Source organism: Phoca vitulina, unplaced genomic scaffold, assembly GCF_004348235.1.
Source record: "Phoca vitulina isolate PV1807 unplaced genomic scaffold, GSC_HSeal_1.0 scaffold11, whole genome shotgun sequence".
Classification (NCBI taxonomy): Eukaryota; Metazoa; Chordata; class Mammalia; order Carnivora; family Phocidae; genus Phoca; species Phoca vitulina.
Window position 1 is genome coordinate 47,402,603 of NW_022589714.1, and position 23,394 is coordinate 47,425,996.

The window sequence follows — 23,394 nt, forward strand, 5'->3', positions numbered from 1 at the left end:
ATCCTGTATCTGGTTTGGTTCTTTTCTCTTCTCAATCTAATTCAAAAGATTAAGGGCCAAGAACAGGCCAAACCTATTTTTGTTCTTGACTTAAATATATGCTACTGGAAAGCAGAAAGGGTTGTAACATCCACTGTGACATTTCCAAGGGGGCTTCTGTTCTCAACATTCTTTATAAATGTTAACTATTTTATGTATGAGAGGGCAGGCAGTAAATGGAGTTAGCTTAAAACTTATATTGGCATTTAAATGTCAAATTCAGCCCTCCCTTTCAAAGTCAGAATGTTTTGGTAAAACGTTTTCAACTTAAAAAATATTAAGGGGAGGGGCTAATCTATCAAATTGAGAAATCCTCACAAAACATTAGCAATAAACCTCTCCTAAAACCCATAAATTTCTATGCTCCCATCTGCGAAGCAAATTATACCACGTATTTTCTATATCCCTCAGTGGTGGTGCAAAAGGGCTATTATTTATTACTAGAGAATGAAAAAGGTAATTCAAATTTAAGGTTGAGATGGAGAAGGACTTAATTATTATATTTCCCTCGAGAAGAAAAGGAGATCTATGCCCAAGCGTGGCAAGGTCTTTAGCAATCCAAACCTTGAGCTCTTTGGAGTGGACATGACATTTTAAGGACTCAGGACCTCCAACACCTGAGGTCCTTAGTCACTGGCTCACATTTCTAAGTGCCCATTCTGGGAAAGGGAACCTAAGGGCTTGTAAAAATGAACTTGATTACTACCCCTGAAATGTCTCTGATCTCGTCAGGGAGACAGGCCAAGCACAAAAAAAACAAGATCAGCAATGCCCATAGTGCCAACCGGTGCCTGAGGAGTTAACAGCCAAAGGTGGGTTTACGGCAGGGAATGGACCTTCTCCTCTCCCAGAACTGAGCTCTCTGGTCCCTGCCACTGGTCACTGGGGTAACTCCTTCAATCTAAATGGTGCCTACCCCACCTCCCACCCCTCACAGCACTATGTTCTTCTTCGAGAGCACTTACCTTCATTTGTGAAATATTTTTGTTTGTGCTTGTTTAATATCTGTCTCTCCCCTTAAGACTCTAAGTCCCTCAAAAGCTGAGGGTTTGTTTGCTATTTCGCTTCTGTACACTCAGCACCTAGATCAATGTCTGGTGTACAACAGGTTCTCGATAATGTGTTGAATGAATGAATGAGCAAGCCTTTGAGAAAGGGTGGAATTGCAACAAAAAGAAATTGAGAAAGCCATTCCAACAGGAAAAAAATGGTATAAACCAAAGTGTGGAGCAAAATGTGGGTGAAGGAATTGCCTGGAGCCAGAAAAAATAGAGTAGAAGATGCGAGAGAAAGCCAGGTATAGAAGCTACACCCTGGGCTCACTCTCCCTGGAGAACCATGAACTCTAGGCCAAAGAATGTGGACTCTGTGCTGTAGCAGTAAGGGACCAAAGGTGGTTTTTGGTCAGCGGAGGGAACACAAAATATTTAAGATCGTGAAAAGCAGCCACAAGTAAGAAGGACTAGAGGAGAACCCAAAGGCAAGCTGGAGAATACTGAGGAGGTAGCTGTTAAGGGGAGGTGGGTTGCAATGGAAGGGGAGAGACTGTGGGAAGAAACCTGATTGACACAGGAGGGAAGAAGAGGAAGAGTTCAGAGTCAAGAGCAAATGAGGGTTTGAGACACTCTTTACAGGGCCTGTAAAACCCTTTACAGGCCTTTTGTTTTTTACAGCAGGGACTGGACCTTCTCCTCTCCCAGAACTGAGCTCTTGGTCCCCACCACTGGTCACTGGGGTAACTCCTTCAATCTAAATAGGGCCTTTACAGGGTTAGGGGTCACTTATACAACACAGGCTTTCCTAGTTCTCATCTATCCTATTGATTTTAAATGAAAAACTGAGACAAAAGCATATCTCCCTGCAAATTAAAGGCATGGTGAGTTCTGCAGCGGCCAAACAATGCCTCAGAAAGGCTCAGGGACCCAGAGCAGGATATTCTGTTGGGAGGAGGAGGGTAGTCACAGGCATTGTTCCGTATTGGGGTGCAGGGAAGACCTACATTGATTCTGCCAAAAAGCGCAACAGGGGAGAGGCTCAGCTGTGTCTCCCAGGCAGGAAGCTACAGGCAGAAGCTCCCCGAGGCAAAACGCAGCTCTCGGTCACTTCACAGAGTGGCTTTGTGTAAGGCCTCCTGGTGAGGGTGTAGGGGCTCTAGAGGGGTCACGTATGCAGTCCTTGATTTGGGCTCATGGACACATTCATCCCCTTAATTTTTCAGGAGAGTAGGAGGCAATTACCACTCCTTGATGAGGCATTATCAGGTGCCGTGTGACAAGTAAAATCTCATCATGCTGTATAATGCAATCCCTAATGATGTCACACAACTTCAAGAGGACCTGATGACCTGGATGCATCAACGGCCAGGGCAGATGCTGTTTGCGAACGAGTCATCTGAGGAAAAGGAGAAGGAACTGGTAAGGAAACAAGGAGGTGTGAGAGCAGGAGGACATAACTGCAGCTTCAAACATCCGAACAACCAGCAAGCGGGACAGCGTGCCTGACCCTCAAGGGAGAGCCAGAACTGACGGGTGGAGGCACAGATCTTGGCTGGAAACGAGAAAGGGCTTTCTGAGATTTCACACAATAATGGTGGGCCGCAGAGGCAGTCACTTGGAGTTTCCAAGGAGAAGCCAGAAGTTTGCTTTTAGAGAACATGGAAATGACTGTCTTTAAGGCAGGTGGATGACATGGTAATTCAGATTTCCTCCAATTTCTTAATTGGAGAATTTGCTGGAAATCACCACATCACTCTGCAAGTCCCAGACAAAATAAAAACAAAAGGAGAAAAGATCCCAAACCTAAGAGTCCTCCATCTGGGACAGCAGGAAGGGGGAAGAAATGCTTTGAGCTTTAACAGTAAAATGAAAAACTCATGTTTCCTCTCAGGAGTTCCCTTTCCCAAGTCACTTTCCTTTATACGCACGACAACATTTTTGTCTGGAGTTGGGGAGGAAAAGTAAGACAGTGCTGTGATAAGTTGGGTTGAATGAAACAAGAGGAGTTGAAGAGTAACTGTAAATTAATGTGAAAACAATACTTCAGCTCACTTCTATTCTAAATTCAATTTTATTAAGACTTAGAAGCTGTAGCTCCAACTGGCCTCCCTCATTTATCAACTCTAACACCTTAAGCAAGTCCTTTCAATTCTTAGAAGTTTAGTTTCCTTACCTGGAAAACTGAATCAAACTGTGGGGTAGATCAAATAGTTGCTAAAAATCAGCAGGTTGTTTGGTCTTGGCAATTTTTTGGATTTGTAACCCAAAGCAAAATAAGCAAATGGGACTATATCAAACGAAAAAGCTTCTGAACAGTGAAGGAAACCATCAAGAAAATAAAAAGGCAACCTATGGAATGGGAGAAGATATTTGCAAACCACATATCTGATAAGGGGTTGATATCCAAAATATACAAGGAACTCCTAAACTCAACAGCAAACAAACAAAAAAACAAAACAAGAAAAACCCAACCAAAAACAAACAAACTAACTAAAAACACCAATTCAATTTAAAATGGGCATGGGCAAAAGAGGAGCGCCTGGGGTGGCTCAGTCAGCTGAGCGTCCAACTCTCCATTTCAGCTTGGGTTGTGATCTTAGGGTCGCGGGGTCAAGCCCCACACTGGGCTTGTACTGAGCGTGGAGTATGCTTGAGACTCTCCCTCTCCCTCTGCCCCTTCCCCCTCTCACTTGCTCTCTCTAAAATAAAATTATAAAATAAAATAAAAAAGGCAAAAGATGTAAAGAGGCATTTTCCCAAAGAAGACATACAAATGGCCTGATGTGAAAAGATGCTCCACTTCACTCAACACGAGGGAAATGCAAATCAAAACCTCAGTGAGTGATCACCTCACACATGTTAGAATGGCTATGATCAAGACAAGAGATAACAAGTGTTGGCGAGGATGTGGAGGAAAGGGAGCCCTCCCTGCACACTGCTGGTGGGAATGCAAACTGGTGCAGCCACTCTGGACAACAGTATGGAGGTTCCTCAAGAAATTAAAAACAGAGGGGCGCCTGGGTGGCTCAGATGGTTAAGCATCTGCCTTCAGCTCAGGTCATGATCCTGGGGTCCTGGGATCGAGTCCCACATCGGGCTCCTGGCTTAGCAGGGAGCCTGCTTTTCCCTCTCCCTCTGCCTCTCCCCCTACTCATGCTCCCTCTCTCTGTATCTCTGTGTCTCAAATGAATAAATGAAATCTTTAAAAAATAATAAAAAAGAAATTAAAAACAGAACTACCATATGACCCAGCATTTTCACTTTGGGGTATATATCCAAAGGAAATAATCAGTATTTCAAAGAGATATATGCATCCCTATGTTCATAGCAGCATTATTCACGACAGCCAAAGTATGGAAACAATCTAAGTGTCTGTTGATGAATAGAATAAGGAAATATAGTAATGTGCATTTATGTATGTATAACTTATGTATATATAATTTATATATAATTATGTATATATAATATAGTATGTATATATGCAATGGAATATTATTCAGCCTTAAGAAAGAAGGAAATCCTGTCATTTGCTACAACATGGATAAAGCTGGAGGATATTAAAAACAAAAACAAAACCAAAAACCTGGAGGACATTCTGCTAGGTGAAATAAACCAGACAGAGAAAGATAAGAACTGTATGGTATCACTTATATGTGGAACCGTAAAAAAACAAACAAACCCAAAATTAAAAAATAACAACAACAACAACAACAAAACTCCAACTTATAGAACCAGGGGCTGCAGGGAGGGGGAAATAGGGAGAGGCTGGTAAAACGGTACAAACTTTCAGTTATAAGATGAGTAAGGTCTGAGTATCTAATACATAACACAATGACTATAGCTGATAACACTGTATTGTATCATTGAAATTTGCTGATAGAGTAGAACTTAAATGTTCTCGCAAAAAAGAAGGAGAATGAGGAGGAGGGAAATATGTGAGGTGATGGATGTGTTAATTAACTCAATGAGGGGAACCCTTTCATAATGTATATGTATATCAAATCATCACCTTGTATACTTTAAATATCTTATAATTTTATTTCACCTCAATAAAGCTGGAAAAAAGGCAACAGGATGCTTATCACCTCTTAGATAAAAATAAATTCCAGAAGAAACAAAGATTTAAACCTGAAAAATAAAACCACGAAAGTAGTAGAAGAGAATAAGAAAGTGTTGTGTTTTTTTGTTTTTAGTTTGTTTTGTTTTGTTTTTTGGTAATCTGAGTAGGGAAGGTTTTTTTAACTAGGACACAAAATCTAGAAGTCATTAAAGAAAAGATTGATTCAACTATACAGAATTTTAAATTTCTGTATATTGGGGCGCCTGGGTGGCTCAGTCGGCTAAGCGTCTGCCTTGGGCTCAGGTCATGAGCTCAGGGTCCTGGGATCCAGCCCCGCATCGGGCTCTCTGCTCAGCGGGGAGTCTGCTTCTCCCTCTCTCCCTCTGTGCTCTCCCTCCCTCTCTTTCTCTCTCTCAAGTAAATAAATAAGATCTTTTAAAAAATAAATTTTTGTATGTTAAAAAATCCATAATGTTATATGTCAATGATACTTCAATAATAATTTTTAAAAACCCATCAAATACCATAAACAAAGCCAAAAGACAACTTGTATTATAAAGGGCTAATTTCTTCAAATATAAAGAGCTTCTATAAATTCAAAGAAAGAGATCAAACGACAACAGCAATTAAAAAAGAAAGGAAAGAAAAGAATAGGAAAGGGAAGGAAAGAATAGGAAAGGAATAGGAAAGGAAAGGAAAGCAAAGCAAAGCGAAGGAAAGCAAAGGAGAAAGCAAAGGAGAAAGCAAAGGAACAAGCAGAACCCAGAAAAGAAAAATAGTTTTTAAACATGAAAAGATGCTGACCTCACTCATAATAAAAAAGACACCCACTTGAAAACTATACCAAGATAACATTACCAATCTCTTAACCAAAAAGAGATTAAAAAGCTGACCACCCCCAGGTTGGTGAGGTGTCAAGAAACAGGCTCTCTTTAGAGTTGTGTGAGAGTAAATTTAACATGCATAAACCCTTTAACACAGCTGTTTATCCTCAAGAAATTTATTTAAAATGACTTTGTATAAGGATATGCATTGCAGTACTACTTATAATTAGTAGAAACTGAGTAACATCCAAAATATCCATCTAGAGAAAACTTTTAAAATAAATGATTAAGTATATCCATACTGTGGAATCATATGAAATATAAAAAAAAAAAAGAAAAGGAAACACTTTATGTACTTAATTAGAATGATTTTCAAAAATAGATTATTAAATGAAAAAAGCAAGGTTCAGAGCAGTATGCAGAATATGGTACCACCTGTCTTAAAAAGAAAAATACATGACATGTCTAAAATGCTTATAAATGCACAAATATTTCTAGAAGGATACTAAAAAACTCAGGAGAGGAGCTGGGTGTCTGGAGGACAGGGAGGGACGGAGGCATTAAAAAAATTCTATGTTCTTTGGTACCTTTTAAATTTCAGCCATATAATACTGAGTATTAGAACTTAAAAAAAAAAAATCCCCAGTGTATAAAAATTCGATTTCCAGGGTTGGCTTTGCCTAAACATCTATATGCAGTTAGACAGGAAGGCTGTTTAAGACAACTATTCCCTCCCAGAGCACAGGTCAACACCTTGGGTTTTGGCAATTCCTACCCTTGAAGTACTCTCCTCTGCCACTACACCCAGGTTCCATGGTGGTCCCTCCTATCCTCTGGGTCAGCAAAGAGGGCGCAGCCAGCCCCTGGAGATAAACTCATCCACCTTCCGGGCGTCAGTGAGGGAAGCTACTCCCCGGCAGCAAACTCCAGAATGCACACCCACTGCATAACCGATACAAGGCATCCTCCCATGGGTCTTTGGGGGTGGCTCTGCTGAAAATAACTAGCTCCAAAGTGGAAAGGAACCGGAACATTTACACAAACCACACCATTTCAACTGAGTTTACGATGGCTTCCTGGCTGTTTAAATCAGGACAGGCAAGAACAGACTGCCAGACAAATTGTCATTTGTAGGCCCCTAGTGAGCTTAGGCAGTTTTCCACCTGTCCAGACAAATAAACACGCTGTCTTGAGTTATGGACAGGTGGGCCCTGTGGCGCCAGAGACTGGGTCATTAGAGCGCGTGAGCAAGACAGAGGCGGGATGCCTGAGAGAGACTGCTTACCATCTCGGCCCTGCCCTCAATCTTCAGGCCACAAGCATCCTTCTTACCCACTGGCTACTCACCTGGAGGCATCAAAAGGGAACATCCATGGGAAGAAAGTGGGACAAAGAAAAGTAAAAGAACCCTAGGCAGAGAGGGCAGCCATCCAGGGAAACACAGAGCTGAAACACAGAGCACATCTCTGAGGGTCCTGGCGAAACACTGGGGTCCAGAAAAGAGCTCTGTGTTGCAGGGGAGGTCCAGCTTAGTTGCTTTCCTCTGGTCCTTATATAATAAAAAAGCCCGTCCCTCACTTTCTGGCCAGGTAATTACTTAGCTGCCACTCTGACCGCAGGGCATATCTCTAAACAAATTAAACTTCTCTGGGGCCTATTCATTTCATGGAGGAAAAAACCACAGAAACATAGTTGTCTTGTGAGAATATAGTGAAGCCAGCTAGTTTTGCTACATTTCACAGGGCTCACATGAGGGCTAAAGCAGCCAGTGGCAGGTCATCTGGGCAGGAGCACAGATTAGACCAGAGGCCTCACAACGCCTGGCATCTTGACCCCAACCAGACCCAAGCCCGCATGCACTACGCATTCACTAACCAGGCAGCCATAGTCCCTGCGCATGGCTGATAGAGACATCCCCCACCCCCAGGCGGACACACCAGAGGTAATGTAATTCACCATCCGAAATAACACACAGCCTGCACGTACACACATGTGTGCACATGTGCAAACAAAGACTACCTCCATCCCTGGTGTCTAAGAAGCTCCCTCCACGCCGACCTCCCCAAGTCCACCCTGGGTCAGAGAACATCTGAGGCCCCCAGCATCGCCCTCTCTAACTGGCAGCAATAACCTGTTTGGAATCTGTGGGCTTGATTACTAAGAGGAAGCATTTCAGATTCATCAGCCCTTAAGATGCCTTTTAGGGCCCCGGCACCCTTTCTGAGTTCCAAAACGACGGTGCTGATACTCGGACTCACCTGCCCTGACTCCGTGAACACCTAATCATCTGTCCTCCTCTCACGGGATCTCTGTTTTCTATATTCCTGGCCATCTTCTGGTCTAAATAATTTTGGATTTCCTTTCCCTTGCTTTATAATCCTGGTTTTTAATTTTATTTCCGCTTTGAGAATGTGATGCATCCGTGGAAATGTATTTCCTAATACAATGACCTAGAATCCCATCTTTCTACCACAACCCACTCCATGATCCTTGCCCAGGATGACAACAAGGACAGTGAACAGTTTGAGAATTTTTTTTGAAGTTTTATTTATTTAAGTAATCTCTATACCCCAGGTGGGGCTCAAACTCAACGACTCCAGATCAAGACTCCAGATCAAGAGTCGTATGCTCTTAGGACCGAGCCAGCCAGGTGCCCCCAAGTTTGAGAAATTCTTGCAAATTCAGATTTCATCCTACTTCAGTAGCTTAAGAAATATATGTATGTGTGTACATAAATATGCACATACGTACACATGCATGTACGCATATATGTATAAAAAGTCACCCAACACAAATTACTAGAAAAAAGGGGTGAAAAAAACAAGATGAGAAAAGAAGCGGGTGGCAATAGTGGCTAAAAAGAGAACAAAAGGAAGTTAAAAGTAAAAGTCAAGTAATAAGATATATTTGTAAGACAATGTAAGTGTAGAATGGAATGTGAAATTTGTCTGACAGGAGAAATTAATCACTAACAGAAAGCAGCCTGCTGGCTCAGCTCAGGCCACGCCCCACTCTGCCCCTCCTTCTCAGAGGGCCCCTCCCTGGCAGCCCCACCCCCACCATGCTCTATCCCTCCTCTCAGCTTTATTTTTCTCATTAGCACTCTTATCACCAACAAGCACACTATGATTTTACCTACTGTCTTCTCTCTTTCCCCTCTAGTTTTCTAGAATGTCAGTTACACGAGGCAGGGGATTTTGTCTTGTTCACTGTTCATCCCCAGTTATTAGAATAACAGAATACCCCAAACTTAGGTATTCAAATTAGTTGAATGAATGAAAAATTCTAATAAAAATATGCTTTGATTTTATATTATTGTCGATTTTGTGAAAATACCTCTACTTGATTTTCAAACACAACTGCTTAGAATAAGACTAAATACTATTGCCTAAATTATATAAAATCACTCTGTCTGTATCTGACTGATGACATTACTAGAAGAAAAGAAGGAAGACAGATACAAAACCAGAAGCAAAGTATATAAAAAGAATGTCCCAGAAAATGTTCCTGTGATTCTTGGCATCTGTACGCACTGGCATTAAAGATCAAATTCTTCTCATATATTCACTGACATCCACTGTCACCCAAGCTTTTGGTCTGGTGTTTGAAAAAAACAAAATGTAAGGAAACAAAAACGAGCCAAGAAGGGAAGTTCTCATCTTCTGGCAATTTCACAAGTACAAAAAATCCCTACCTGGTCCTTGATGGTGCTGTGCTGATGGGGCTCAATGGAACCAGGCCATTTCTGAAAGGACAGAGGGAAGACAGTGTGGATGGGTGGCGTGGGGGCGAGGAAGTAAGCTAACACCACAAGCAGTAAAATGCTCTGTGGAATACAAAAATGAGTGAATGCTGGTGAGACGGTTAAAAAGAGAAAAGAAAAGAACAACCCTTCAGGCAGAGAAGGCTAAAGAAAGACTATCAGAAAAGCCTCTCCTTGATGCCACCAGGAAGGAAAAGAAAAGTAAATGAAGATAGTAAGGAGGAAGTAAAAAGCCAGGAAAGAGCACAGAGGAACAGGGAGGAATGAGCAAAGGGGAAAAAAGGAAATGAAAAGAAAGAAGCAGGAGGAGTAAAGCGGTAGTAAAGCAGCCAGGAAGAAAGCTGGAAAGGAGAGGGAAGCAGGGAAATGCGGACAGGGAAGACAACAGCCAGGCCACCCAGACCCCCATGCAAAGTGAAGAGGCAGCAGCACGGAGGGCACCCTTCCAGGCCAGGTGCCAGCCACCCCGCCCTTACTGACACGCTGTCCACTTGGAGGCATGACGTCACCAAGAGAGTGGGGTGTGGCAGGGGTCAAGCACACCAGTCCTCTCCTCACTACCGCAGAGCCAGGACTAACGCTGGCTTATCCGTAATGCTATATGGGGTTCTGTTAGCTTCAAGGCCATGGAAATGCCCGTATGTATCTTTTTTAATCTGGGCTAACCAAAATCACTTGGGTTTATCAGATAGAAAGGCAAAACTGTTTATTCGGGACTGCCTATAAACTGAGATTCTTTTTAAAATACAACAACAAAAAGCCCTCAATCTTAGCAGGCCACTTAAAACCAAGGGAAATTTCAAGGTTCTAGGACAAAAGTTGTAACTTGTGTATACAGGGAAACAACTAAACAGACATTCCAAGCTCCCATTTGTCCCCAGAGGTAGGAGTATCACATTCTTGTCTAGAGTGGGCTGGCCACGCTCAGCCAGAAAGAATACACAGCATGCTTCTTTACATAATAAAGAACAATACAAACTGCAGACTGTGGTGTGGAAAGTTTAGCCATTGTCAGCGCAAACGCAAGCTCCAATCTCTTTATTTTACATCGAGGCCATTCTTCTAGCTCACCCAACCCTCACGGGTTAAAAGCAAACCAAGCCTCTGTGGAGTTGAACCAATCAGCTTTTCTCTTGATGACATCATGCCTCCAACTGGACAGCGCGCCCGGAAGGGTGGGGCGGCTGGGACCTGGCCTTTGGGCCTGGAAGGGCGCCCTCCCTGCCGCTGCCACTTCCCTGCTCACCGAGGGATCTGAGAGCCAAGGGTCCCCTCTCAGCTACCACTTCAGGTGAAACCAGGGCGTGCCCCAAACCGCTGGCCGGAAATTATTCTCAGCTCATACAAAATGCACACAAAGCACACGTCCCTGCTCTTCACCATTTCCCACTTGTTTAATATTTAAGAAAGCTGATTACAAAACAAATGTATCACTTAAGCCTTCAGCCAAGTTTTAAATTACTCAAATGTTTATGCTAAGTAGACAAGCAGCCTTCTGGAGTTTTGTCTTTCATAAGCTTCAATCTCATTCAAAGGCAGGTATGTGAGAGACCTATCTAACCCCAAAGACGACATACATTCAAGCCACAATCTGACCAGAAGGTTCTTTTGTTCTTAGGCAGTATGTACTTCAGACGTTAGCTGCCGCTGCTGCTGTGTGGGCTCGTGGGCGCACCCCACGGCGCAGACACAGGATGGAGACACATCTAGGAGATGGGGGCTCTGGGGCACACAGCTGAGGCGCTGACCACACGGCCAGCTCTGGAAAGGGGAACAGGCTTCCTACAGTCGGAGGCGGGAGAGGCTTCAAGTTAGATGATGAATTTCTCCTGCTTCCCAGCACCCTGAATATCCACCTCTGGCTCGTCTGCAAATGAAGATTAATTTACAATTTACATGCATGAGCTGGGTTTACTGCTCCAGCACACGGCCATCTCGGCTTGCTTACACTGGATAGAAACAGTGCTACAAATGTCCGTGTCGCTCAGGGTCCCCTCAGGAAAAAGATGGCACATACAAACTGGGCAACTGAAGGATGATTTATACAGATTTGGACAGGGTACAGAGAGAGCAACAGGGAGGACAGTGAGTCACAGCCAGGAGCCCCAGGCTGGAGGAGTCAAGGGGAGGGGCTGGTTAGCAGAACCCAGAGAGAGCAGCTTTAGGGAAAGGTCCCTCATAGGAGAGCTGGTGTTTAGGAGGGGGACGCAGCCAACCCACGATTCCTTTGGCCTCGTGAGGCAGGTCACACAGATGAGCCTTCTGGGGAACACAGGCAGGTAGAGAAGGGTAGGGAACATGCTCGAGGGCAGACGGAAGATGCCCTGCAAGGTGTCCGACACCAACCTGGAGGACAGCTTCAACAACAACGAACAAACTAGCCCTCTGACACAGCCACACAATAGGAAACTGTGCCTTTCACAATTCAGGTCTGAATCCAGGTCTTATGGATGTTGCCATGGTTAGATAACCACAAAATGCAGTAGTTAGGTAAGACACACAGATTAGAAATCGGTAAATACACTAAGACCTCAAATTTGGATATAATGTTAATAGAGGTTAACCTGTAGAGAGATGTAGGTGATTTTCCCGTTCCTAATCTATATATTTTCAAAGTTGTATTGATGGACAGCTTTCCAGTTTACCTTCTATTATGCCCCTATTCTATTAGGCATCATCAAGATAACAAGGAGCGCTTTGATTTTTGAATGGTGAACAGAGAAAGTATCTACTGAAGCTTGGATTTCGATCTCCTCTTAGGCAGAGCTCTTTTCAAAGCAAACTCTATTATTTTTTGTTACTAAAAATCTAACGGAAACTAGGGAGAATGCTAGTGTCATAATGGATGCCATCTCAGAGTTCCACCTTAACCAGGCTAACTTTCCAAAGTCCTCTCATTCTGGGTAATCACCAAGGGCTGCATGAAGCACCTGTAAGGAGTGGTCTGTATTTGGAAAAAGTGACTCCCAATCTGCCAGTTTTGCAGGTCCCCCAGCTACAGACCATCAGCCCCAACAAGCAGCCCATCAGGTAGCCACTGCCGGCCATGATACAGAAGAATACATTTGAAAAAGAAACAGTAGAGAGGGCTGCAGATTTCTCTCCAGCTTCTCCCCTCTCCGGGAGTTAGCAGGAAGGCTTATTAATTTCTCAAAGAACAATGGGGGGCTACTGCCCTACTTTCCCCAGCTGGGCAGGCTCTTCTAACCCTGGGGTGGGCCAGAGTCATTCAGGACGTCACCAGGTGAGGGGCTTGAACTCTGCTGCTTCCCTGTCACCTCGCCAGCACCAGACAAGCCCCACAAAGTTCTGCCTTTCTTAAGTTCTGAAGACACTCTGTGCCTCAGTTCCCATTCTCCAAAACTCCAAGCATAATAATAATAGGAATAGCTACCATTTACTCAATACCTTATGCATAGTAGGAACTGGGCTAGGCACTTAAACACATGTTTAACTGGTAAAAAACGCCTCTGAAACACAGATTTGACTGCCTGTTTCACAAATACAGAAATGACGCTGAGGCTTTCTGAGGCCCCTCATGGGACAAGGAAGAGCTGATGGTGGAGCCAGGGCTCAGAGCTGGATCTGCTGACTCTGGAGCCCGAGCCTTGTGTATGACCCTGCACCGCCTTCTAGGAGCAACCTGGCAGACTTGCAATCACAGCTGCCCGGGCCCCACAGTGAGGAGCTGAGCTGGACCCAAGCTCCTTCAGAGCAACTTTCCCCAGCCTCCTGGGGATCTAGTGATGACAAAGAAATCAAGCACAAGACACGGCAAAGCAGCCTTCAGGCACCGGTGAAGGGTAGGGTGGGGAGCAGCCATTAACTAATAACTCGTTCTAGGAAAGTCTGCCAAAGGCCTGGGTCTAGGGCCAACCACTGGGGGAAACACTTCTGAAGTTTCTCTTTTGACAGAGATATCCACAAAAACCAAGTATAATATGACTCAAAAACAATGATGAAGGATTACGCATGAAGGGCCCTGTTAATATTCTCTATACGAGCAAATCTCGATCTTCTGAATTCCTTCCAGTAAGACCTCAGTTGCCTTAGGTTTTTGAATTTAAAGTGTAACAGTGCTTCCGGTCATTCAGTCACAGTACAGACTGGCCCAGGACACCCAGACCTCACACAGTTCCAGGGTTCACGGTAGCCACCTGCAAGCTCTACCTGCAACAGAAATGTGAGCATATGAACCTCCTGTCCCTAACGGGCCAAGAGACAACCGTGGATTAGCCCGAACAGCCAACTTCAACTAAGCTGGGCCGTGCTTCAGTGATTTCATGTTTCTCCTCCAGGAGGAAATGGTGGAGCCCATTAGACTGCCTGGCAATGCTGCGTGTTAACAGAGCATGGGAATCCTGTGGCCAATCACCGAGCACTATCGACCTCTTGGGTGAAAGGTATGCTCAGGAGATGGAGCCAAAAAGAAGAGGTAATTCATTAGACTGGTAAAGCTGTCTTCCAGCCCATTTGAAGGATTCTGAGATATTGCCTTGATATCAAACCAAATACTCACTTCTCAGCCTCCTGTTCAGTCCCCTCCCACTATGTGATCCCAATCTCACTCTCCACCCTTATTTCTTTTTAAGATTTTATTTTTTTTAAGTAATCTCTACACCCAACGTGGGGTTTGAACTTCAAACCCTGAGATCAAGAGTTGCACGCTCCACCGACTGAGCCAGCCAGGTGCCCCCTACCCTTATTCCTTATGCTCCCCTATACGAACTCTACTCTCTATAGAAACCAAACGATCTAAGCTTTCCCAGCTCCACGCCTTCACTCACGCGATTTTCTCCACCAGTGCCCTTTCTTCATTCCCCTAGCTTCAACCTGGTTTTCCCCCAAACACTTGGTTCTTTAATTCCAAGTCAAATTCCGTGTCTCTGAGATCTTTCCTGAAGCCCCTTCCCACCCTCTGTCTCATCTCCTGTCTCCACCCTCCCCACCCCCACTGATGTTTTTCTCCATCGGCCCCGGGAAGCACACCGCACTTCTCTTACTTGTAAACTGCCTCATCCTATCCTTGACTATAAGTGAGTAAAACTCTGTTTCGTCTGTTTTGAAAAACAAAGGCAGAGCACACGTTCCTACAAACACACAGACTCTAGTGTGTAATCTCCCATGGGCCAGGAGCTCTGTCACTCAAACTGATTTCCCTTTAAGTGGTCTAGCGTCTGGTCCAGGCTCATCCAATCTTGGTTTCTGAACCAGTGAAAACTTTCTATTGCACAGGATTCCTCAGTCCCTGACTACACAGAGTCCTCAACCTCATCTTATCTGGAGATAAGAGTGCTGTAGGAATTGCCCCCACCCTGTTCCCACGCTGGGAATGGGATTCACTTTGGTTTATATAACTTTGCAGCTGCAACCTGAATAGATTTGGGTAGGGCATTTAGTCTACAGATTGCTCAAAGGGACGCGTCAGCTGCACTGTTCCCCTCCTCTTTGCGAGCTAAATTCATCTCTTGAAAATGTTCTTGGGAGACAGACCCAGTCCCCTTCAAAGGCAGCTCCCTCTCAGCAAGAAGCCTGCAAGGGTAGCACTTTAACATTCTCTGGGTGTTTACCAATCTTTGAGAAACACATTCTTGTGCCCAGTAAGACATGTCACAGGTCACTGAAAAATATTCGGGTACATATTTCTAACTATTCTATAACAGTGGTTATGAAAGTTAACCTGGGCCTCAGACTCCAAAATGTTTTCTCCTCTCTAATCTCTCTTTGTTTTTCCAACCACCTAACCCTCTGCCTCATCAACCCGGGAATGTGGGACGGGTAGAATGCTTCTGCTGGGAGAGGCGTTTGGTCTTCCAGGGGAATGCAGTAGGAATAATCACAGAGGAGCGGAGACTAGAAAAGCCCGCTCCTGATCCTCTTTCAGCAGCTTCTCCCAGAGCCCAACCCTCTCCCCTGCTCCTAGCTGACCCTGGGCCTTCCCTCTTCCTCCTGAAGACTCATACGAAGTTTTCTAGCTCTTCTTAAGCATCTTCAGGGTGAGCATGACTGCCTGCATGGTGGCTAATGGGATCCAAATATTTCCAAACAGCATGTCATTTCTAGGAACTGCCTCTCCCTCAGACCTGCTCTGCTTGGGGCCGCCACCCTCCAGTTTAACCATGAATGGACCTATCCTTTGCCATCTGGGCAATAAGATCCCCTGCCTGGCAACTTGGGGCTTGCCTCGTCACAGCTGTCAGAAACACTCTGATCACAGTGCAAAGGAACCAGGGCAACCCTGGCCCACACGTCCTGGTCCCAGGAGTCGGCACACAGGGGAGCTGTGGTGGGCTGTGGCCAGCCCAGCTCCCTCTGACATCACGTGGCCTTACCTCATCCCACTCTGAGGCAAAGGAGGGCGACTTCTCCAGCCTCTTCTTCCCGATGCTGCAGTTGGACAAGGACTCGCTCCGGCTCCCCATTGTAGTGTCCTCCGTGGGTGAGCAGGTCAGGAGATCAGAGTCAGACTTGGACAAGCTGCGGCTGAGTTTGAGTTCAGCTTTGGGTTTGCTGGTGGGAGGGGCTCGGCTCCTAGCCCCACTCCGGTCTCTTTCTTCCTCGGCACCACCAGGGTGTTGAGATGCTGTGTGAGTCAAAGTTTCGGGGTGCGATTGGCTGTTGGTGGTGGGCAGGCCAGCCGGGTAACCCGCTCTCTTACTCTGGTCCAGGACACTGGGCGGAGAGGCTCCAGGAGCACGCACAGCCGTCTCCTCCAGCTGCATGCTGGCCTCGTGACAGGCGCCCTGTGTGGGGGACCCTTCTGGAAGGCTCTGGCCAGTGGCAGAGAGCAGCTGGAAAGGGTCCTGCCCCACCTCACACACCGGGGAGGAGCCGTGGAGGAGACCGGAGAACTGCTCTGGGACCTGCCCGTCCTGCCCCTCCGCAGAGTCCTGGCTCCGGCTGCTGCTGCCCCGCCTGTGGTCTTGGAGTGGACGGAGAGACAGAGAAATAAAAAATTAAACGTGGCAAAAATCAACAGAGTTCCAACGCAGCGAGCGAACGGCAGGGGCTGAGGAATTCAACAACAGGGAAAGAGAGAGAAGCTGGATGGGTTGGAGAGAGGGCAGAGGGAGAGAAGAAGAGAGTGGAAGGAAAGAAACAGTTTCGTATTGTTCTTAATGTTCAATTTGTACCCAAAGTCAGAGCATTTATGAAATTCCAAACACTGGCCTGATTAATGCTCTCTGGCAGCCTTCCCTGTTGTTAGGTTTCTGTTAACGTTAACGACCAGACCTTGCTATATAAGGCGAGAAGTGCTAACTAGATCCTACAGAAAGGACACGAGTAAGGAGACAGAAAGCAAACACGGAGTAAAAGTGAGAAAGAGAGAGAGAGAGACAGAGAGAGAGAGAGCGCCAGTGAGCAGGCGAAACTCACTCCTGGAACATCTGATACATTTCCATAAAGGCCAAAGTGTTATTTAGAGCCACCCGCCCTCCCTTCCTCTGGCAAGCAGCAACAGAGGGGAAAAAAAATGGAGGTCATGATCCACAACCTGCAACTTCTGGAATTCTTTAACTGAACGTGCAAAACAAAACAGCAGAGAAATAACCACTTCCTTCCTCACAGGGGGGCTGTTCAGGGTTCCACACCTCATCCTTCCTTCCTCAGGGAGCCCAGACTTTTTTTTTTTTTTTTTTTTTGAGAATGTGCACATCTCACTCCTTCCAAAGCCTCCCAGCTGCTCCTATTTGTTTAAGTTTAACCTCAGTTGATCCACTGAAAACAAAATGGTCTAATCTGTCAATGCCAAGAGACATTTGCAGTTCTCTCAAGACCTCCTCAACAGCCCCGAAATCTGACACTACTAGCTCATGAGGCCAACTACTACTGTACACTCACCCAAGATATCAAATACTTCTGCCCTGAAGTGGCATAAATAATTGACCAAATCAGATTCCAACATCAGAATCACACTGGGACACCAAGGGGCTCGCCCTGTGTGAACTCAGACCCATTAGAGATTTTCACCCACATCAGCAGGGTAGATTAACCACCCTGCACCCAGTACTAGCTCACATTCCTAAACTAATATTCAATGTTATTTTCTCTATAAGTGGAATCAACGGTATAGATACCAAATGATTCCCTAGTCTGCCCAAAGCTCCCAAGTATTGTTCATGAGTTCAGAAAATCTTAGAACCCAAAGGATCAAGTTCAATTATTGTTATAGATGAGGAATCTAAGGTCCTCGGGCCCTTAGTGGTTTGTCCAAGGTGGTGGGGGAGAAGACTTTAACCTAGGCTTTTCGGAACACCTGGCTCTGGTCCTGGCTGTGCTGCTCTCTAGCTGTGTGGCCTTGGCACTGATCTCATCCTGCTGGGCTTCAGTATCTAAAATAAGTAGGATGAACTGCACATAGGCTTTAAAAATCCCTTTTATGTTACAATGGTGATAAGAATCCAAGTCTCTACCATACCGTGATGGCAAACTTCTCCCCGTCAGGGGCTGCTGCAGATCCCTGCCTGGCTGCTTCTCCTGCTACTGCCTACATAGCACCCACTCTCTCTGACCAGCATGCCTGCAGCCCAAGGCTCCTGGAAGCTCAGTTCCACAACTGAATAGGGTCATCAGGTGAGGAGGGGTGCACTTTATAAACATGATGCACTACAACAGTCTTCACTGCTCCATGCACAATGCCAAAGTCCTACAATGCTGGCTCTTCCAAGACAGCCTTTAAGGAAGGATCCCAACAACCAATTCTCATATTGCACCCATCACCCTGAGGTCTGAGCAGGGACACGGTTCCATTCACCCCACTTTCTCAAGAAGAATGGTTCAGTCTCCACAGTCTCTTCAGCTTTTGGCAAGCCTGCTGAGGCTGCAAGGGGGCAGCCAATTAGCTCCACTTTATGGCTCTGATTACTTAACCACAGGAGTCCAGAAGTACGAACTTTGGCATCTCCTTCCTCTACACTTGACTGCTTCAGGATTTTCACACCCCTAACTCACAAACTCTATACCCCAAAGGTCAGGTCCAGAGCACTGAAAAGCACTGAACAACTGGAATCATTTCTCTAGGGAAGAAGAAATGCTGCGTACATAAGAGTTCCATCCAGCTTAACTCAGCCCCAGGAAGCCATGACTTCAGGACTATGAATTCCACATATGACAACTGGCCACCCGAACAAAGCTGCCCTGTAGCGTCGCACGGTGGGGCCAGAGAAGATGACACATGACCATCACTTGTGGTTCAGACCAATGGCACTTCCTAGGAGAGGCTGACCAGGAGAGTCAAATTGCTACCTCTCGGACCATACCCATGTGGCCAATTTCCTACAGATTCTGGCCCAAGATGCAACATTCCTCTGACTGCATTTGAATACAAAAAGAGGACTTTGGTAACAGGAACACGGGCTTCTATTCCTTTGTGTCAGCATCTGGCTCCTTATTTCACAATATTTTGGGGAGGGAGGGGAGTCCAACAACAAAAGAGAAACACCGGAGTCCAGAACTGGGAGTTAGCCTGGCTTACACTGCCTGGGTGGACCTCAGAACCCAGGCCACAGAGAATGTTCTGACTGCTGCTGTGGGAGCTGACAATGAAGGTCCTGTCTAACAGCCACCCATTCATGCTAGCCATCAATGAAGAAAGAGAGACAGATGCCAAGAGCTCAATACCAGAGAGATGCTGGGGGAAGGAAGTGGGCAGAAAGAAAGAATGTAAACTTATGGAAGGAGGAAATATGTGAAGAGGAAAAATTTCTGAGGGCCATAATCCCATGAGGGAAAACACAATCTACCAATACTTTATGGAGTAAAAGAAATCATGGAAAGGAATTCTTATGATTACATGACTTACCCAGGCAATTCCCTAGGAAAGACACCTTGGAATTTGAAAAGCTTGTCAAGATTGAAGATCCTCCCTCAGGATCTTAATAAGCTAGAGTTCTCTTCCCCATAAAAAACCATATCCAAGACTAAGCTCGATATCCTGGCAAATCAACAGGTAGGAAAAGAACTACTGAGTGGTCCCTTCCTTCTGTAAAGTCAGGATAATATTAGGCCTCTCAGGGACAAGGTGGTAACAATATAACGTACTGATCATAAGCCAGATCTTGAGCAAATTACTTAACTTCTCTGTGCCCAGAATTCTTGTCTATAATTTTGGGATCATGATAGTACTGACTTCATAGGATTGCTGTAAGAATTAAATTGTAGTGTCAAGCACTTAGAACCACACCTGGCACATGCCAGCTCTCAAGAGATGTTAACAATTACTATTATTCTCCACATAGGATCCATTACAACATACTTCACTCACAGAAGAGCCCAACAACTAAGTCTGCTGCTCACAAGTTTGTCAAAAAGATCACCAAAGACAGTGTATGAAGATCCATTGCCTTCATTATCCTTACAACACTCGACAGCAGAAGGAAGGGGCAGAAGGTAATACAGTGAGAAGGCTGAAGTGAGAAACGGGCCCCACAACTGTGGCTGTAAGTACCCATTCCATCAATAAGCATGTGAAAATGTCTGCCTTCACGGGGCACCCCAGAGATGAAGACACGGAGTTTCTCAATGGGCTTACCAGCTATCAGAAGAAACTAGCATATACAGAAATGACTAGAATTCAAGGCCAAAATTAATAGATGCTTTAAAAAAAGTATAAACCAGGGGCACCTGGGTGGCTCAGTCGTTAAGCGTCTGCCTTCGGCTCAAGTCATGATCAGGGTCCTGGGATCGAGCCCCACATCGGGCTCCCTGCTCAGCGGGAAGCCTGCTTCTCCCTCTCCCACTCCCCCTGCTTGTGTTCCCTCTCTCGCTGTGTCTCTCTCTGCCAAATAAATAAATAAAATCTTAAAAAAAAAAAAAAAAGTATAAACCAAATGCACAGTGAGCAGGAAGGAAAGTGTGATTACTTTGAACCAGAAGGATTCTCAGAAGAGGCAGCTTTTGAGCTGGGTACTGAAGGAGAAGTAAGGCCTTGACAGGCTTAAAGGTTAGTGGAAACACATTAGAAAAAGCAGAGCCACAAACCTCGTGCCTGGGCACTCATGGACTCTCGGACTCGCAGAAGAGAACCGTCAGGCCTGAGGCTTTCCCTCTGACTGGGAATCACTGCGCTCCCACCTTAGAACTACACAGCTTCCAATCCTCCTCCCGCACTGCCCTCAGCAGTCCCCACAACCTGCCCTCGTAGGAGAGAAACAAGGGGCCAGGACACAGGGACAGCTGTTTCCTTACTCTCCCCATAGATCAAGGCCAGCTGCTCGACCAAGTAGCACACAGCAGCATGCTAATTCCCAGCCCCTTGGACTTTCAATCTTTATTCACTCTGAGTGTTGTTCATTTTCCTTTTACCCTGTGAGCTGCTGAAGCAAGGGGTCTTCTGTGCTGCATTTTAATGATGATGATGATCCATGGGGATCTCAAGGGCTTATAAATAATAACATTTTAACATTTACACATTTTCAGTAACCCCCTTGTCTGTTTAGATTAGAGCTAAAAATTGCGGCTTATGTGAGAACTTGCTAAGTCAAATCAACCCTCCAACCCAGAGGTTACTCCAGTTACCCAGACTGTTCTGCTTGCTTTGTTCCGTTAGGACTGGAACCCTCCAACTGCCCAGTCACTGCAGTGAGCACCAGAAACCGGGTGTGTCCAGGAGAACTCCTACGTACATGGCTACTTGTGGAGAGTCACCATGTTCTCCTCAGAAGGAAGGTGCTGACTAGGTTATGCAGACACTCGCTGGTGACTGTGATCTGATAAGACAAGTAGACCGAGAGTCCATTCTCTCTGGTCCATGGCAACCAGAGAAACAGAGACCTGGACTGGGATTCAGGAGGCCCAAGTTATAGTCCCAGCCGTGTGATTTTTTTTCTCTCTGGGTCTTTAAAAAAAAAAAAAGGAAGAGAAGAAAGAGAAGAAAGCGAAGAAAGCGAAGAAAGCAAGAAAGCAAGAAAGAAAGACTGGGATGCATTCTCTAAGGCTTTAAGATTTAGTATGATTCGACTCTGATCAGATAAATGAATCTTCCAGTTCTAGGGCGTTAAGAACATGAAGAGCAGCAGGGCCCTGGATGAAAAGGGTTTAACCTCATGGCTAAACAGGCTTTGGATTCAGCCAGACTAGGGCTTAAGACTCAGCTCTAACACCGAACTTCTTCCTCATCTACTACACAGCGATAAAAATAGCCCCCACCCGGATGATTTGTCATGAGATACACAATGACCTAATCAGCGTAGATGGACTCAGCACATGGCCGCCCCTGAGAAGCATTCATTAAACGGTAGCTGCTATCATTATCATCATTCTTCATTTACAACCATTTCCGAACTGCTCTTCACGCTACCACTGCACACAGAGGCTGGTTTCCTTTCTCCCGATTCTGCAAAAGGAGACTGGTTTCTTCTAAGTGGCCCTGTAAACTAGACAGAATAAAACTCCACTGGCGGGGAAGGTGCAATAGTCTTGCAAGTTTAATGCAGGGTGACGTGTAGCAGCACGGTGGAGAATCTTCAGGTCAGGACCCATCTCTACCCACTGCAGCCCCCATAGGTACAGCCCAGCTTTGGGACTCAGGACTGTTCTACCTTGACTTGGTCCTGATTACCTTACAGCTCCCCCATTTTCTTAAGAGTCTGTTCACTGCCTGTTGTTGGACCTCTGGCCCCCCGAATTTCCCTATTCAGTGTACCAGCTCTGCTTGGATCACTTTCCAACCAGCCATGATACTTGATACTAATTTAACAGCACACTTGACATCTCTGTTTCCCTTGATCTTCTGCCAGTTCCAACACTGGGTATTCACAACCATTTGCCTTCTCTTCTCCAGTTGCTGGAATGTTGAGCCCTGCTGAATACTCAAGAAACAACTGACTGAGTCCTCTACCAGTTTATTTAACTCAGCTGGCTTCCAATAGCTACACTGTGTTAGGTACTAGTTATTCTATGCTGGACACCCTGCTAAGCACTTTCTTTTTTAATATTCACAATAACCATGAGGTAAGAATATGTATCCCTACTTTATATGTAGAAAGTCAGGCTTGAAGAGGTTAAATGACTTTCTCAGTCACCAGCCAACACGTGGAAGAGCAAGAATCCAAGTGGACTACCAGACCTGGCCACCCTTTTATTCATCTCTTGAAAACTGCAGTATCACTGTAAGATGGATTCCTCATTTCTCCCACTCTTTTCAGATGATCATCTTTCCCACAGCACCTATACTCTTGGATATAATCACATCAATTTCCTGGGAAGACTTAGATTAGACAAACCTCCTCAACTACTCTCAATGCCATGTCAAAACTTGGGGATAATTTGATCTCTTTCCCCTACCTCAGAGAAGTATCTCCCCATCTTGAATTTACCAATGGCCTTCTAACTGCTGAACCCTTTTTCTAGTCTCCATTTGTCTAGCTCTTTCTATATCATTTGACACAGTTTACCAGTTATCCCCAGGACCCACTCTCCCCTTCTTCCTTGGTCATAGGATCTTTTTAGATTGGCTCACAGCCACCTACATTAAAGACCACACTTCCCAGCTTCTTTGTAGTTAGGCATAGTCACATGACCAAATTCTGGCCAATGAGTTATAAGTGAAAGTGGAATGTGCAACTTTTGAGAACTATCTTTAAAGTGCCCTCCTTTCTCCCCTTTCTTCTTTCCTGTGCTGACAGCATGAATTTGAATAGTCATCTTGAACCATGAGATGGCAGAAAGAGACTGGTTCCTTGGCCATCATGAACTGCCATGCTAGACCTGGAC

General features: G+C 45.3%; 1 protein-coding gene across 5 annotated transcripts in view; it reads right to left on the minus strand.

Annotated features, from left to right (window-relative positions):
• ANKS1A (ankyrin repeat and sterile alpha motif domain containing 1A) overlaps window positions 1-23,394 on the minus strand; it is a 179,415-nt gene that overhangs the window by 54,504 nt on the left and 101,517 nt on the right. For all 5 annotated transcript variants that reach the window (XM_032409975.1, XM_032409972.1, XM_032409977.1 and 2 more), the window contains one exon: window positions 16,014-16,603. In XM_032409975.1, coding sequence (XP_032265866.1) covers window positions 16,014-16,603 — 590 coding nt within the window. The remainder of the gene's footprint in view (window positions 1-16,013; window positions 16,604-23,394) is intronic.